This window comes from Euwallacea fornicatus, chromosome 18 (assembly GCF_040115645.1).
Source record: "Euwallacea fornicatus isolate EFF26 chromosome 18, ASM4011564v1, whole genome shotgun sequence".
Taxonomy (NCBI): Eukaryota; Metazoa; Arthropoda; class Insecta; order Coleoptera; family Curculionidae; genus Euwallacea; species Euwallacea fornicatus.
In genome coordinates this window covers 1,770,050-1,784,760 of record NC_089558.1, presented here as the reverse complement: position 1 = coordinate 1,784,760, position 14,711 = coordinate 1,770,050, and the positions used below count along the sequence as shown (strand labels likewise).

Here is a 14,711-nt window from a genome sequence, read left to right as displayed (position 1 = left end):
TTCAGAAATCCGAGCTTAGTTCTCGATATTTCTAACAAATACGGTTTTTAGGGGAGCATAAATTCGCTTTCGCAGCAATTTTCTTTCGTTGTCGTCCAAAAAGCTCGCTCAAGTCGTAACGAAAATAAAACAAAATGTCAATTTATGGTTTATGCAATATTTTTGTTATTCTACAGGTTTGTTTTACTTGTATGACTAACCTTCAAAGTGCTGCTGTAGAAATAAATTTCCCTGTGTCACGGTTATTTTTAAGTATCTAATAATAATCCGGGCTGACCGATTTGCAGTTTAAGAATGAAAAAAAAACGAGCATATGCGCCCCCAAGCTACCGTGCATACTTTGATAAAGCTCTCAAGTTCCGCGTGTGGGCTAGATGAGATTCCGAAGCGCTGAAGCTCGAGTGCTGAAGAAGCGGGTTAACAGACACAGAAAAGGCAAAAATTTCAACGAATTTTTCCAACGGGAGCAAAACGATAACTGAACAAGTTTGAGGACTGAGACATCACTCGCATTAAATCAAAGAGTGGACCTACGGTCATCAATCACAGTTGAGCTTCGAGCAATTTCCCATCGAGAGCTTAAAGGTTAATAAAGATATAAGTGATTGAATTGGATGGAGGTCAGCTCGGGTTCACATTGAAAGCTCCTAAGCGTGCCGTTACGTATATTTCATTCAGTTTTACCTCAGACTACATCTTTGGTTGATAAAATAATTAAATTCCGCTGTTCATTAGCAATAACCTCGTGATTTAGTAACAATTTTACATGACCGAAACGTTTCTATTCCAAGCAATCTGTCGACTTCAAACCATTAAGTCTACGGTTTATCTTCCATATAGCAGCATTATTACATCTCCCAGTTGTTGTGGTCAGCCTTGACTTATTAATGGAAGTACATATTTTGCCATAAAGGAGACATTTGTGATTAAATTAAATTTTATGGTCAATTTACATACAGCGCTTGTAAAAAGTATTGCAGCACTTTTGTAACTTACTTAAATCTGATGTTTAAAAAAAAATGCTTGAACACGTGTGATTTTATTTAAAAAAAGGCACTTTCTGCATTGTCTTTGATATTCAAATTTTTCACCCCTGTCCATCAGCCCTCACCAAGTTTTTATTTCCAAATGGAAGGTAATTAAATAAGGGATACAACGGTACGCCCCGAAGTGAAATTGGATTTACCGATACCTTAAAAAATAAAATTATTCGTTGCAAAATAGAGCCACTCGCTGACGCATCGAGGAAAATTGAAGTTTCTACAATAAATCCTCAAATCGAGCTCCGAAAACGATTTGGCAACAACGCAGTCGTGCCACGAACTCTTTTATGCAATTGTACAGCGTTGCCTCTGTTACTCATTCTAATTCTGTGCAAATCCTAAGACGTGAATCATATAAATTTTGTAGTCTCTATTTGCATGGGGAACCTTTTAAGTGACCCCCCGGAGAAAGTCGAGGGACGTAAGATCTGGAGATCGTGGCGGTCATTCTATTGCACCGATCTATCTCCTAGGGAATATCTCATCAAAATATTCTCTCGCAGCCATAGCCCAATGGGGTGGTGCACCATCTTATTGGAACGGAGTATTATTGGCTTGTTCTCCATTCTCTCCAGGAAAAATTGCGCGATTGATGGAACTATTTCGTTTCGCGACAAGTGCAGGTATGATGCGTGGTTTAAGTTCCCCTTTACGAAAAATAGGTCGAGGCACTGATGGCCGAGTATGCTCATCCATGCGTTGAATTTTTACGGGTGTTTTGTATGCAGAGTCTGCATCCAATGACGAATGTCTGGTGACCAGTAGGGACAATGAGGTCGATGAATAGATCCACATACGTCGCTTCATCCGAAAGTAAAAATCTAGAAAAGAAGCTTTTATCATGAATGCCTATTACATCAATTCACAAACTTCCATCTTGCGATCAAAATCTTTAAGGCATCAACTCTTGGGTAAGGGGAATTTTGTGTGAATCTGGTTTTGAAAGATTGCCTATTGCTTTGGAGAATTCATCAAATTCACGGGCAAGTTTGCTGATAGACCGTACGGGATTTTCATCGATAGATGAAAGATTGTCTAATGCTCTATCGCCACCAGTTGCTGCTCGACGTCTTTCGCATTTTGAAGCAGTTTTCACACGTCCAGTTTGTTGAAGTTTTTCATTCATCTAACAAATTGCACTTCCATTAACAGATCGGTCTGGACGTTTCCCATTAAATGTGAGACATGACTCTTTGTGGAGTCTTTCCCGGTCTCTGTACCTCAAGGAAATTAAAATTTCTCTTCTCAGGTTGTCAGACAAACTATCAGGTTGTTTTATATTTTAACTCTGGTAGATGGCTAAAAACTGAATTCGGCTACTGATGAATTCTATGAAAACCAAAATTTCTTGTATCTGAAAATGATTTTCATTGAAGACGATTGGGAATTTCCGTGTTTTCCTCCCATTTTTTACTCCCCTTCAAACTGAAATAATAATGGATGTTCTGTCCAGAAAGCGAATGCTACAACTTTAATCCTTTGAGGATACAGACTCTGTTCTTTCTCTGAAGTGAACTGTAGATCCAGTTCTAGTTTTGAGTAATCCTTGTTCGATTGCCTTTCATTTCATATTCTGCGATGGCGCCTTCCCACTTGAAAGTGAAGTTAGGGGTAGCTGGATAGGGGCGACAAATTCGAACATCGAAAATAATGCGTGTCTAAGAATTTTTCAAAATGTCAGGTTTATGAAAGTTGAAAACGTGCCGCGATACTTTTTCCGAGCGCTGTATAAAGCGCCAGCATGAAATCAGAATCGCAGTTAATTGGTGACTTCACGATTCTCTACGGGGGGTTCCCAGACCCGATACTCGGGCTAGATAGGATCAAAATACCTACATGCGTCAATGCTAAACTTTTTTAAGCCCACAATCTATTGTCGCCAAACCTAATCTCGATTACACACAAATGAGTAAAAGCGAACGGCCTACTTTCTGCTCGACTGTCGACATGATGAATTTGTGGGCTTATTATTTCGACTGGTCATTTAAGCTTGTTGAACAGCACAAAGCACTGCACTTTGATCTTACAGAACCATGTAGAATGCATTAATTTATATGGGAACTTTTCGCAAAATTTCTCAACATATCGGCGTTGGTACATGGCAAACCTCGCCGGTCGCAGATGCGATTTAATTTAAAAACTAATTATCCGGTCACTCGCAAAATGACAAGCAATTAATTATTAATTGCGGCAATGCCAATTTAAATTGAAATTAACAACTGTTTCAGTGATTTGTCCTTTGGTAACAGTACCTCCTTGGAAGGTCAAATACTGGCCGATAGCGGTTGAGAGGGGGCAGGTGCGGGCTCATATCTCCATCACGGCGGAAGAAAAATTCACTAAAACTGCCCTTGCCGGAATAAATGGAGCAGCGGTGACTGAGCCGACACTAAAGTAATCGCCATTAGCTTGGATGGACATCGTCCATAAAAGTGTTATGGGCGAGGTGTGTCACGCAGAATAATAATAACTCGCAGCTACGTATGTGGGACACTAATCGCTAATTATTGTAATGATCCAATTAATTAGGACCCTTTCCATTTTGATGAGAAGAAAGCTGGAATAGCGAGCGCGTTCCCAAAGGGGAGCCGACGCGCGCCACTGCTGAGCTTTTCCACGTCAGAGCGAGTTAGGACTAAATATTGGAAGTGAACGGCCTCAGCAAGTTTTCTCGCAAGCTCCTCAAGTTTCCGCGATACATTGGATGCACTCGTGAATTTTGTTATTTTGAAGGTGATTTTGGACTGGTGATTGCGCTTATGGAGTTGCCAAAACTGTGGGATTGCAGCGAAACCCGCCGGAAAATTCGCGATTTTTGACCGACCGCACGTCACAGATTCATAAAATTTGGCTCCAAAAAGCCTAAGCATACGCATGTAGTCTCTTGCAGTCTCTGAGATACACGGGCACGGTATTAAATCGATTTATTAATTTCTAGGGTGATTGGAGAGGGTACATTTTATACGCCAAAACGTACTTAAGTGTCCGGCAATCTCTCTTGTACCTTTGCGCAACCGAATCTTATACTTGACACAAGAACCTCTCAACTACAAGAGGAAAATCGATTTCGTAATAATCTCAGAAAAAGGTTAACGATACAATTATTCACACTTTGAAACTTCGAAGTCTATAAATAGTAATGATCTTATTAACAGTAAAGACATAATAGTCGCCGTTTCCAGTGGAACGGCCAGTAGGTGTTGGGCTGGTTGATGGTTGAATGGTTTTATTAAAACGTGAATAGTTAAAGGCGATAGGTTATAGCGACACCATACGGAGTGTTAATTTTTTGGCCTTATTGAAAAAGATTAAGAAGATTTTTCTCTCAGTTGCCCAAAACCGGTCCAAGCGATTTGTCCAAATAGGAATAAAAGTGCAAAGGAGTCAAGGCCGATACCATCACGAGCCCTGATATTAGTCTACATCATAGTCCATTGTCTTAGTCACGGTTTATTTAAATTCAATCTCGTTGATTATCTTAATAGAAGTAGTAATTCCCAAGTTCGTTTCCTCATTAAACTCAGAACGTTCATGAAGATCTATATGCGGTGCCACCCTCGCAGAAGTCTGGTGGCCAGGAAACAAACCTCTGGATATTCCCATTTTCCTGACCAATGCCTATTCCTGTTTATGCAAGTGTACATGTTTTCAATTCCGACCGTTTCAGCCGCATTAGCTTTCGATTAGCTTCATAACTTTGCAGCCTAAAAATCCAGACACGGTTATAAATAGCTGATTTATTTAATTACTTGCGATTGATGAGAATTGGAGCGGTGTAAAAGGTTTGGCACCTTCGGTATGGAACTTCTTTCAAAATTGTATAATAAGCGAAAGGAGCAACGAAATATTTTTTAATACATTTGCTCTACTTAGTCCTGAGATATCGACGCTCAAACTTTGACTAGTGATATAAAAGTCATTTTGTGCAAAACTCATTGGCGTATCTTCATTCAGTTAGCCGTCGCGAGTATACCAAAATAGTCGTCGGCAAGTTGATTGTTAATAACGAAGATTTGGTTGCGAGAAACCCTCTTGGGCACGTCTCTGAAGTTTTACCGGCAGAGTTGAAAACTTGAAGTTAGTTCGGATTAATTGGAAAAAGAGCGTTTTGAGTATTTCCAGACTTACACTCCGTTAGTGTCTCTCGATGCATGCAGCTATGCCAAATTTCCAAAAAAAAAAAAATGAAAACGGGACGCCCTGTCTTGGGTTTGGGTACATGGAAGCAAAAATTATCTTAGCGCGCCCCTGAACTTTGACTGGAAACTCGCGATTTGAACTTCTTAAAAGAATATTTTAGGGCATTTCTGTTCCTGTTTTCTGTCTTTAGGGGCACAAAATGCATTGTTTTCAAATCATACAGGACCCTACAGTCAGTGGCGCATCTGAGGGCTAGTGGGGCACTAGGCACAGCACCACCTGCATGTCTTTGGCTGAGCGCTCATTAGAATTATTCGGAGAACCGCCACAATCAGAAAATCACAATTTGGTGCGCGTTCACGTGAGCCCGAGACCTATTGATTGAGAATATTTTCAAAATGGCGGGACGTCCGGAAGCACTGAAAATTAATAGCAAGTTTCTTATTGAAATCATTTGTCTGCATGCAGTTAAGGAAAATACAGCACGAAGCAACTATGTTTTGAATAATTTTTTTTTAATTTTCAAATTTCATATTGAAATAACTCAAAACAGTTCTTATGTAAGAATAGGAAAATGCCACGTGATTGAATGCAAAATGAAATGGGCTTTAACCCATGTAGTAAAATGTTTTTTTCAAATGGGCGACCCATTTGAAGCGAACGATTTTTTTTTGTGTTTGGACTAGTTCAATTTACTTTGCAGACCACCCTGTAGATGATTGTCAATGATATTGACAATAATGAAGAGTAATATTTTGAGTTTTTACTGGCAAAAGTCTCGTTAACCAATCTTTATTAATTTCATCGTCACCTATTTTTTTACACAGATTTTTGCCAATTTTGACTTAAAACTATTTTTATCTCTGAAAGTTAACATTTTAGATTATCAATATGTTGCGTAAGCTTAACATGAAACGCAACGTAGTGTTAAAAAAAATTTAAAAAAAAACAGCCATTGAAGCTAAAATAACACGTTTTTTTTATCAATTTCAGGTGCTTCCGGAAGTATCGCCATTTTGAAAATATTTTCAATTAATAGATCTTGGGCTTAAGTGACTGCATATCGAATCGCGATTTTCTGGCTTTCGCGGTTCTCTAGATGGGCACTCAGCCAGAAACACCCTATATATCCGAGACTAAATCGCGATTGCACCATGTGTCTGATCACACAGCCATTTATCGGACATGTCCACATAATCTCGACCATTATCTCGTACGCCCCTGGTGATAAGTGAGTTAAAAGATAATTTGGCGCAAATATAGAAGACAAGAAATATATTTCATCATAAAAGGTCATTGGCGTAGCCCACTGCAGGTAGGTTAGTGGTCACTTTTTTTTTATTTGTGCCGATTTTTTAACTTTAAGTTTTTTAAGTGCTGCTTGACCTGCCGTTTTGCTGCACAATCGATCGATATCGATAATTATTTGAGCCCAAAGAGCCCAATTGAGGTCCTAAAGCCGTGAAAATGCCTTCGTGGCCACAGCGGAGGTCTCGGGGTGTCCGAGCTGCGTCATATCAGGATTACAGATGTAGAGCTCAATCAATAGGTCGAATTGTATGAGGCTTTAGGGAAAGTGCGCTACAGTGTCCCGAAACGGTGACCGTGAAAAATGGACATTTTCGTCACTTTTCAGCAGCTTTTGAGATGCAATTTTTTGTTGAAACAATTCAGCACCCGTTGGGTCGGCACGTTATGCGTCGCTGCAGGACAAAATCCCCCGGTCAAGCTCTTCTCGTCATGTTAATATTTGCTTCATTTGCGAGCAAAAAAGGCCTTCAAAGAATGTTGTTCTTTATACAAAATAAGTAGAAAGCGCGTATACTCGGTATGCATGAAAAATTTCTCCGCAATCAATTCTCACCACACGCCTTCAAAATGTATTCAAGCTGGGAGAACCTCGTAAGGCCGCATTATTAAATACATTATACATCACTTCAAGATTAATCTATTCTTGTGATTTTTATCTTTTTTAAAACAAGAAGAGCACTGCATGGAAACAACGGGCGTAAAATTTCGAAGCAAAACACGTTTCCGCGTTAAGCAGAATTGAAAAGTAGGTGTTTGGGAAAGGGTAATTTGAAACCGTTGAGTGTGATAAAGTGGTGTACGACTAAAGTACTCGAAAAAAGTCGATTTTTTCGATGAATTTAACGTGAAAAAAAAGGATTTACACCTGTAAACTTCTGTCATTTTTAGAGAACTCTCACTCGCTTTACCGCAATCTTGAGCTTCAACTACATCGGTAAAATCCCACACAACGACATAACATGCAAATTGGAACTTCGATGATTGGCGGAATGCAAATCAGTTTCTATTTATTCTATGGTTTATGGTTCTTTGCCCCATTTCCGGTAGCCAAGTTGTGTTTCAAACACCGTTGATCTATGAAAAATGTATGTGTTTGTCCGTCTACAATAGACCGCAACAGGTGGGCTTATTAGACCTACATTTCGAGTCACAGTTACTTAGGCACGATAAGCTTTTCTTTTTCTAACAAGTTTACAGACTTAACGATCTCCTTTTCTTCTATAGGCGCACCGGCAATTCCTAATGGGCATTAGTATGTGCGCTAATTATTTACGAGATAAGGCCGGTGTGGGTCACTTGGTGTTTAGATTTTGGGTTGCGTATAGGGACCTACATGAAGTAATGCGATGACAATCCTAGTTTTCCCACTTTGCACTGCGATGGTACTAATGGTGGTGGTTTTGGCCATTGCGGCCGAAACCGAGGAACTCTCCCCATTTTCAGCGGGTCGCTTGGTACTATCCATGGCACAATTTCCTGTTTGAGTCACTAAACCTAATTGGCAAAAGTCACAAAACCGGGACGTTTTTCATTCGAATCGAATTATTTTTATATCGCCATGAAGCGCGGTTGGTGATCGAACTTGGTGCGAGCCGCGAAACACACTGCTGCGAGTGCTGATTTTCTGCTGCCGCCACCGAAGCGGCCCTGCTGTGGTGCCGCAGGAGATCTGGTTGGTCATCGTCAAGACCCAACAAAACGGACCCAAATTTTGTTGTTTCTGACCTACCGGTCTCGGATGCTTCACCAAAAGTACCATTCCCCATCGCGGTTTTGCCGTTTTGATGGAACGTGATTGCAATTCGTACACGTCGAAACATATGCCGGAGGTTGTATTCTATCACGCCCTAGAACGTGGAGTTTTGGGTGATAGAATCGTGACGGCACGAAGGTACGACCAGTACAGAAGGCATTCGCACAGCAGCTCGTACACTGGCGAGTAGAAAAATTAGGTCGCTCAAGGAAACAGAAGTAACTTTAGAAATTAAATTAATAATCGGGGAATAATCGGTTCGCGTTGGACAATTTGTTTCCCGAGAAGTTTAATCGGTCGTATACCGGGTGATTCCAGATAAATCGGGCAAAGAAATGTCTTGAAATCGAGAAGATCTATTAAAAAAAAAAATGTTCGATTAAAAAGTCTTTTTCAGTTTCGGGGGCTCAACTTTTTGTGCAGTAAAATTTGTTCTCCAAGGTCACTTTCACCTGCCATTTGGGACCAACTTCGTTTTCCAAATGGAGCACCCAGAGGTTCGAATTCTTTGTTGACAATAAAAAGCTTTTACTTGAAAAGTTTTTTTCTGAAAGCGATAAAATTCATAATAATACAAAATACAAAATAAACGCCTCATTAAACGTCACCCAGGCATTTAAGCAATTCAATTTATTATTAATATTAGTTAAATTACTAAATTTTTATCGTAAAAGAATCGTTCCAACAAATGCCCGAAGTGGTGCCGCTGCCGTTCAAGACACTTGACAATTCTATTTCGAGGTGACTATGAGGTATTATCTAGCATTTCAGGTGTGACGTTTCGACAACCGTTTCTGATCCGAATTTTCATGCCTTCAGCAATAGTCGGCACCCGATCATAAATGATACGTTCCAAATGACCCCACAAAAAAGAATCTGATGGAGTCAAATCGGACGATCGAGCTGGCCAGTTAACTGCACTACCACGCCCTGTTGTTCCGCATGTTCATTTAAAACTTCTGTGATATTTATGGCATAATGAGCGGGCAGCCACCACGTTGAAGTCGCATTGTCAACCTTCGCTCTGAACAAACTTCTTCAAGGTGCGACAAATCCTCTAGCAAAAAATTCCAATATTTTTCTGCATTGACGTGTCTATCAATGAAATATGGCCCAATCAGATATCTACCTAAGATACCACACTAGATATTCAAAGTCCATGGTCGCTGCCTTTTGCGGCGATTCACTTGACCGCGGTTTGTGAAGCCTGATTCATCCGAAAATGATACATTTGAAAAAATAGAATACATTTTCGTAGAGTCTATTTTTGGTTCATATCTGGTGTTATTATGAATTTTATCGCTTTCGGCAAAAAATGTTTGAATAAACATTTATAAAAACATGTATAAATTGTGTAAGCATGTACATTGTATAAACATTTTTCCTGTCAACATAGAATTTGAATTTTCAAAAAAATTGGGTATTCCATTTGAAAAAACGCAGTTGACCACAATTGATAACTGAAGGTGACCTTGAAAAAATGATCGACAGTATAAGAAGTTGGACCCCGGAAAATAAAAAAGATTGTAATTGAACGTTCTTTTTGTGTTGCAAATTGTACATTTTCAGATATCTCTAAAATTTCTTTGTTCCTTCTTCAGACGTGTATAAATTTCAAAATATTTGCTTCTGCCATCTATCTGTTTTTTTTTTGAATAGGGAAGGAAAACCTTCATAGGTGGCACTACCTGATGGTTGTCGGCAATGGTTACATGGGATTCGCCCCATAATGGGGCGCCTCCGCACTGAAAACCTCCCCCTTCACCCTGGATCCCCCGGTGGCGCCGCTAGGCATTACTTCGGGGTCTCCCATCTATCTAGAATAACCTGATATGTTAATTATTCCGCATTGTCTCATAATTACTGCTTCTATGAAGTAACGCGAATTCAGCTCATTAGACCTAAAAAATTACATTTAATTGTATATTTCATAGTTTAGTGCTGATTTTGTTTTTAGCGTTCATTTAGCAGCTCCTGATGCCTTTAAATCCTGACGTAGCAAGAATTTTAGCATTGAGACGAGATGCTCGAGAAAAATGTGAAACTGTAAGAGTTTTTAGTAAGAGCCTACGTGCCTATCAGCACAGTGGTCTGCTAATCAGAAGATCGGGATCAGGGAGACAAAGAGTTACACCCAAAGGGATAATCGGATTTTGAGGCTCAAAAGTTTGCCAAATAGAAGAGCCTCTGCTTTTTTAATAGCCCATTGCTCAGATCATGTCTTAAGCACAGCTTAAGGTATAAAATACAGAGGTGCACGGATGATTTTTGCAAATCTGTTCTTGCTCATTTACTTATTTATCTTGTTATTTTCGTACCCGCTAAAAGTAGTTTTTCCTTTTCAAGTAAAAAATATATTTTAAAATGGTCAAAATATATTTACAATCAATTTAGCGTTGTAAAAACATATAATAATTTGCTTTTTACATTATTCTCTGCTGTGCGAATACTTCCCGCACTCGCCGCAGTTGATTTTTAAAACTCCTCTCGGACATGCAGTACAAACGTAAGAGACAAGCACGGGACATAATCGACACTGGTTACAGTTTCTGTAAATCTAAAAATATACTGGGTGTACCATTAAAAAAAGACGAGTTCCGGTGACAGGGCAGACCAGGGTGTCGTTTTTAAAAATTCCCTTTTGCAATGTGCACTTAGAGGTTTTGCAACTGGAGGGTCAGAAAGAAAATAGTTATAGGGAAATGTACATTATGAATCATCGCTATTTAGTACCGTTTTCAAAACGCCATCCGGTCCAGTAATTAGAGCTTCTAAAAATATACCAGGTGTTCTACTAAAAAATTGCATGATCGAAGCTCTATAGAATTTTTTTCCAAGCGGTATTAAACTGTAAAATCATTCACCTCCGAACCCGCCCTTAAAGCGCCTCCACTGCTCCGGACTCATCGCAAAAAGCTCACTTTTACTCCTCGCAATCAAATGAACTATTAGTGCAAATTGCTTTTGTTATGCAGGTCACAAGTCCTTGGCCGATATTATTTATGTTTAGTTAGTTAGCTTCAACATTAAAATACTTAGAATATATGTGTATTGTCGGTTCCAGTAAGCATGCGAGTTTTGTCCTTACGGTGTAACATGGGTGATAAGTCATGAGCATGAGGATTACATGTGTTTGCCAGTGTTACAAATAGAATTTTAATGTTTGGATTTGAGGCTGAAAGTCGATCTATTTTCGTAATTAAATGGGGGGTACATAAACAAATGGGAAGCTACATATCAAACACGTCGGTTTATTGACAACGTCCATCTGGGTTTCCTTGAATCGACAGTGTAGTCGCTAACATCCGAGATAACAGTAGGATTTTTAACTTTATGCCGAAGAATATTTAAATTAACCGTATCCATAGAGTAATAATTATCATTTTTTCAAGGTACATCTCCAGTGACTTGCTACGTTTCAAACTAAGGGCCGAATTACTGAAACGATGGCAACTTTACCAAATGGATAGCCTTCAGTGAAACCAAGCCATTGGCGGCCCTTAATAGGTTTAGACATTACCGACGTTATTGTCCGAGATAACCGAATTTTCCACGTCAAACTTGACGAAACGTCAATAATTTGACCTCCAAAGACTCAATGCCCTGAGATTCAATTCGGGCTAGTTCAGATCTCAGACGACCGAAATCTAACGAGATAAATGCGCTTCTGGTTAAATACAATTTGTGACACTTTTGGGCCGGAGTTTGATAACAATTCTTAAACTTCCCTTCTGGTTTAAGACGAATTCGGATTACCCGAATGTCCGAAAATCGGGCTCAGATGTCTCAATAAGGCGGTCGAGCCCTCGGCCATCTTTAGCGAGTATTAGCAACGCCCTATTTCTTCTGCCGATGCTGCTCCTCGCCACAGAAGTGAATTTAGCTCGCATTTTCAGTTTTTCAAGGGTGTACCCATCCCAGATGTACCAAGAAGGAACATTTTAGATGGTTCAACTTGAGGCTGAGAATTTTGAAATTTGACGAATGCCTCGATCATTAGCAACGAGGTACCGCTTCTCCTGCCGAGAGTGCTCAAATGGAGTAGCGAATCGAGCTGACGTTTTCAGCATATTTATGGAAGATGTAGGTGGTTAGCTGCACCAATAGAGTATTTTGGAGAGTTTCATTTGGGAGATACAGATTTATTAACGTGGCCGAATTCTGGAGATGACATGTGGGTTTTACTCATGCCCCTTTCCGTGTAACTCCCTAGAAAAGTTTCGAAATTAGACCGTGTGGTCAGCACTTTAACGGGACCGACAAGTGCCTACATGTGCCAAAAGAGAATCCTCCAACGCTTTTTGGGAGATAAATATTTTGAAATTTGGTCGAACTCGGATTGTCGAAACAACGCCCCAAGTTCGCTGAGCAATATCTCAATTTGGATTTTTCACTGCGGTTTAGCTGATAAATGGAGCGATAGCTCCCGAAATAGTAACCCTTCAATCCTTGAAGAAATGCCATTACCTCAGTTTTGCAATGAAAATTTACCTAAAAATAACACCGAACCTCTGAAAATTGAGTTTTCTGCTGGCGGACCGTAAAACATTTCGCTGATAAATTAGCACATGCAAAACATCATTCTGTATGAGATTAGTGTCAAGAGATTTTGGCAAAAGCGAGGGTTCATGAGAGACGCAATGTAATTAACTATGAAGTTACGGAGTTCGACTTTGACTTGAACCGAAGGTGGCAAGGGAGGAAACGAAACGAACATGCAATTAATAAAATATATATATATATTAAAGGCAACAAAGCGCAAAGAATAACATTGAAAACACAAAACATAAGAAGCTTAGATGACCGCGCACGGCAGCTAAAACACACAAACCAGAATAACAGAAAAATAAATTAATATATTTAGCATTGCAAAAATAAGTAAACAAATTGGCACAAAATATTACTTTTCACTTCCATACTTAATTCGAGACATTCTTAGTATAAAGAAATCCTCTATTAACTCATTCAAGCCTTAGCTCACTTATCCAATTCAGCTTAATTAGGCTCGGTTTCTAATCACATATTGACCAGAAGAACAGGCTTATTCAGCTAAGCATAAATTTTTTAATCGTTTGCTGCGTCACATTCCTATAGCTGCTATAGTTACTCCAAGCATCATCTGCCTCAAACACACCTACCTCATTCATTCGAGCGACAACGTCCTCGGGATTGATGGTATTCTCTTTTTCAACCCTTACTGAAACCTCTCTCCCATCATCGGTTCGATATTTGACAGTTTCTTCCCTGGTCGAAGAGGCTGGAAATGGATTATGCAATGGCGAGGATTGGTGGAGACTTTTTACATACCTTCGGCTCCTTTTTCCTTCACAATTTCTGAAGTGAGGACGAAGGATTTCACGCCCAAATTGTGCTGTTGTTGGACTTTGAAGTGAGTGGTTTCAGTTACTTCGCGGACGATTTTGCCTGGAGGCACTGCAGGAGAGGACTTCAGGACCTGAACGAAAGTGTTTCAGTTGGAAAACTAAAGACTCTATTTTAAGAGGCAGAGAGCAAATTACCCACACCTAAAGGGAGGAAACTCCTACCAAATAACCTGTGGTTGGTTTTTTTACAGCAGAGTCTCTCACCTCTTTTGTAGGTGGTAGCTCCCCTCCAGGAGGACATCCCACAGCCAAAACCATTTTCTCTTTCTCAGTATTCTCCCTCATATTATCTTTGCCGTGCTGCCACCATGAGGCGAAATGCTGTTCGCATTCTGAAGCAGTATTGTAGGAAGACGAACGGGAATGCTGCAGGGTGGTGTCGGAAGCTGTTAGGAATTCTTCGTCCGATCGCAATTGGTCGTCGGTTTTTTTCGCCTAAGCACATAAAAAAGTAGTCTTAATAGGGGAGTTAGGCTGAAGTTAAGAGAGTTGAGAGTTTAGGAACATATAATGTGAAGAATGCCATGTAGACGTGGTCAATATCAACAATACAATTAACACAATCATCTGGCAAGGGCGCAATAAAATGGCAATGGAGCTAATGGTTCAGTATCTAAATATCTCGTAGAGGATGTTCAGATGTGGCTAGACGTGATGAAGTTATCCTTGAATCTCATCCATGATTAGAGTACTACTTACATCTAGTGGAAATAAATACTGTTTCTCATCCATAGTCAAATTTTTCCCTAGTTCAAATATAGAGTTGTTGTTGATCTCACTAGAGGCAGTGGTGTTAGAACTAGGAACTGTAGAGAAGACGATACAATCCTCCTGAGCGCTCTTCAAGGCTTGATCCAGTTCTTCTGAGAGTTGAGTCACTTCCAAAAGCTTTTCTGTGATGATTTCAATGGAAATCTCGTTATTTTTAATGGAGTCTTGACAGAGCTGATGGAACTCGTCCGAGAGATGATCTGGTGGTAAGAGCGGCGTGAAGAACCTGTAGGAAATCTAGGTACAGTCAACTGATTTTTGGGGCAAAAAGTTGTTAGTTTTATAGGTCATAAAGGGAACTGTTTTAAC

At 39.8% G+C, this 14,711-nt stretch overlaps 1 protein-coding gene across 1 annotated transcript in view; it reads right to left on the bottom strand.

Annotated features, from left to right (window-relative positions):
* LOC136344957 (titin-like) overlaps positions 1 to 14,711 on the bottom strand; it is a 156,383-nt gene that overhangs the window by 134,952 nt on the left and 6,720 nt on the right. The window contains exons 13-16 of the mRNA XM_066292892.1: positions 14,331 to 14,628; positions 13,836 to 14,066; positions 13,555 to 13,702; positions 13,386 to 13,504 (exon numbers count right to left, since the gene is read on the bottom strand). Coding sequence (XP_066148989.1) covers positions 13,386 to 13,504; positions 13,555 to 13,702; positions 13,836 to 14,066; positions 14,331 to 14,628 — 796 coding nt within the window. The remainder of the gene's footprint in view (positions 1 to 13,385; positions 13,505 to 13,554; positions 13,703 to 13,835; positions 14,067 to 14,330; positions 14,629 to 14,711) is intronic.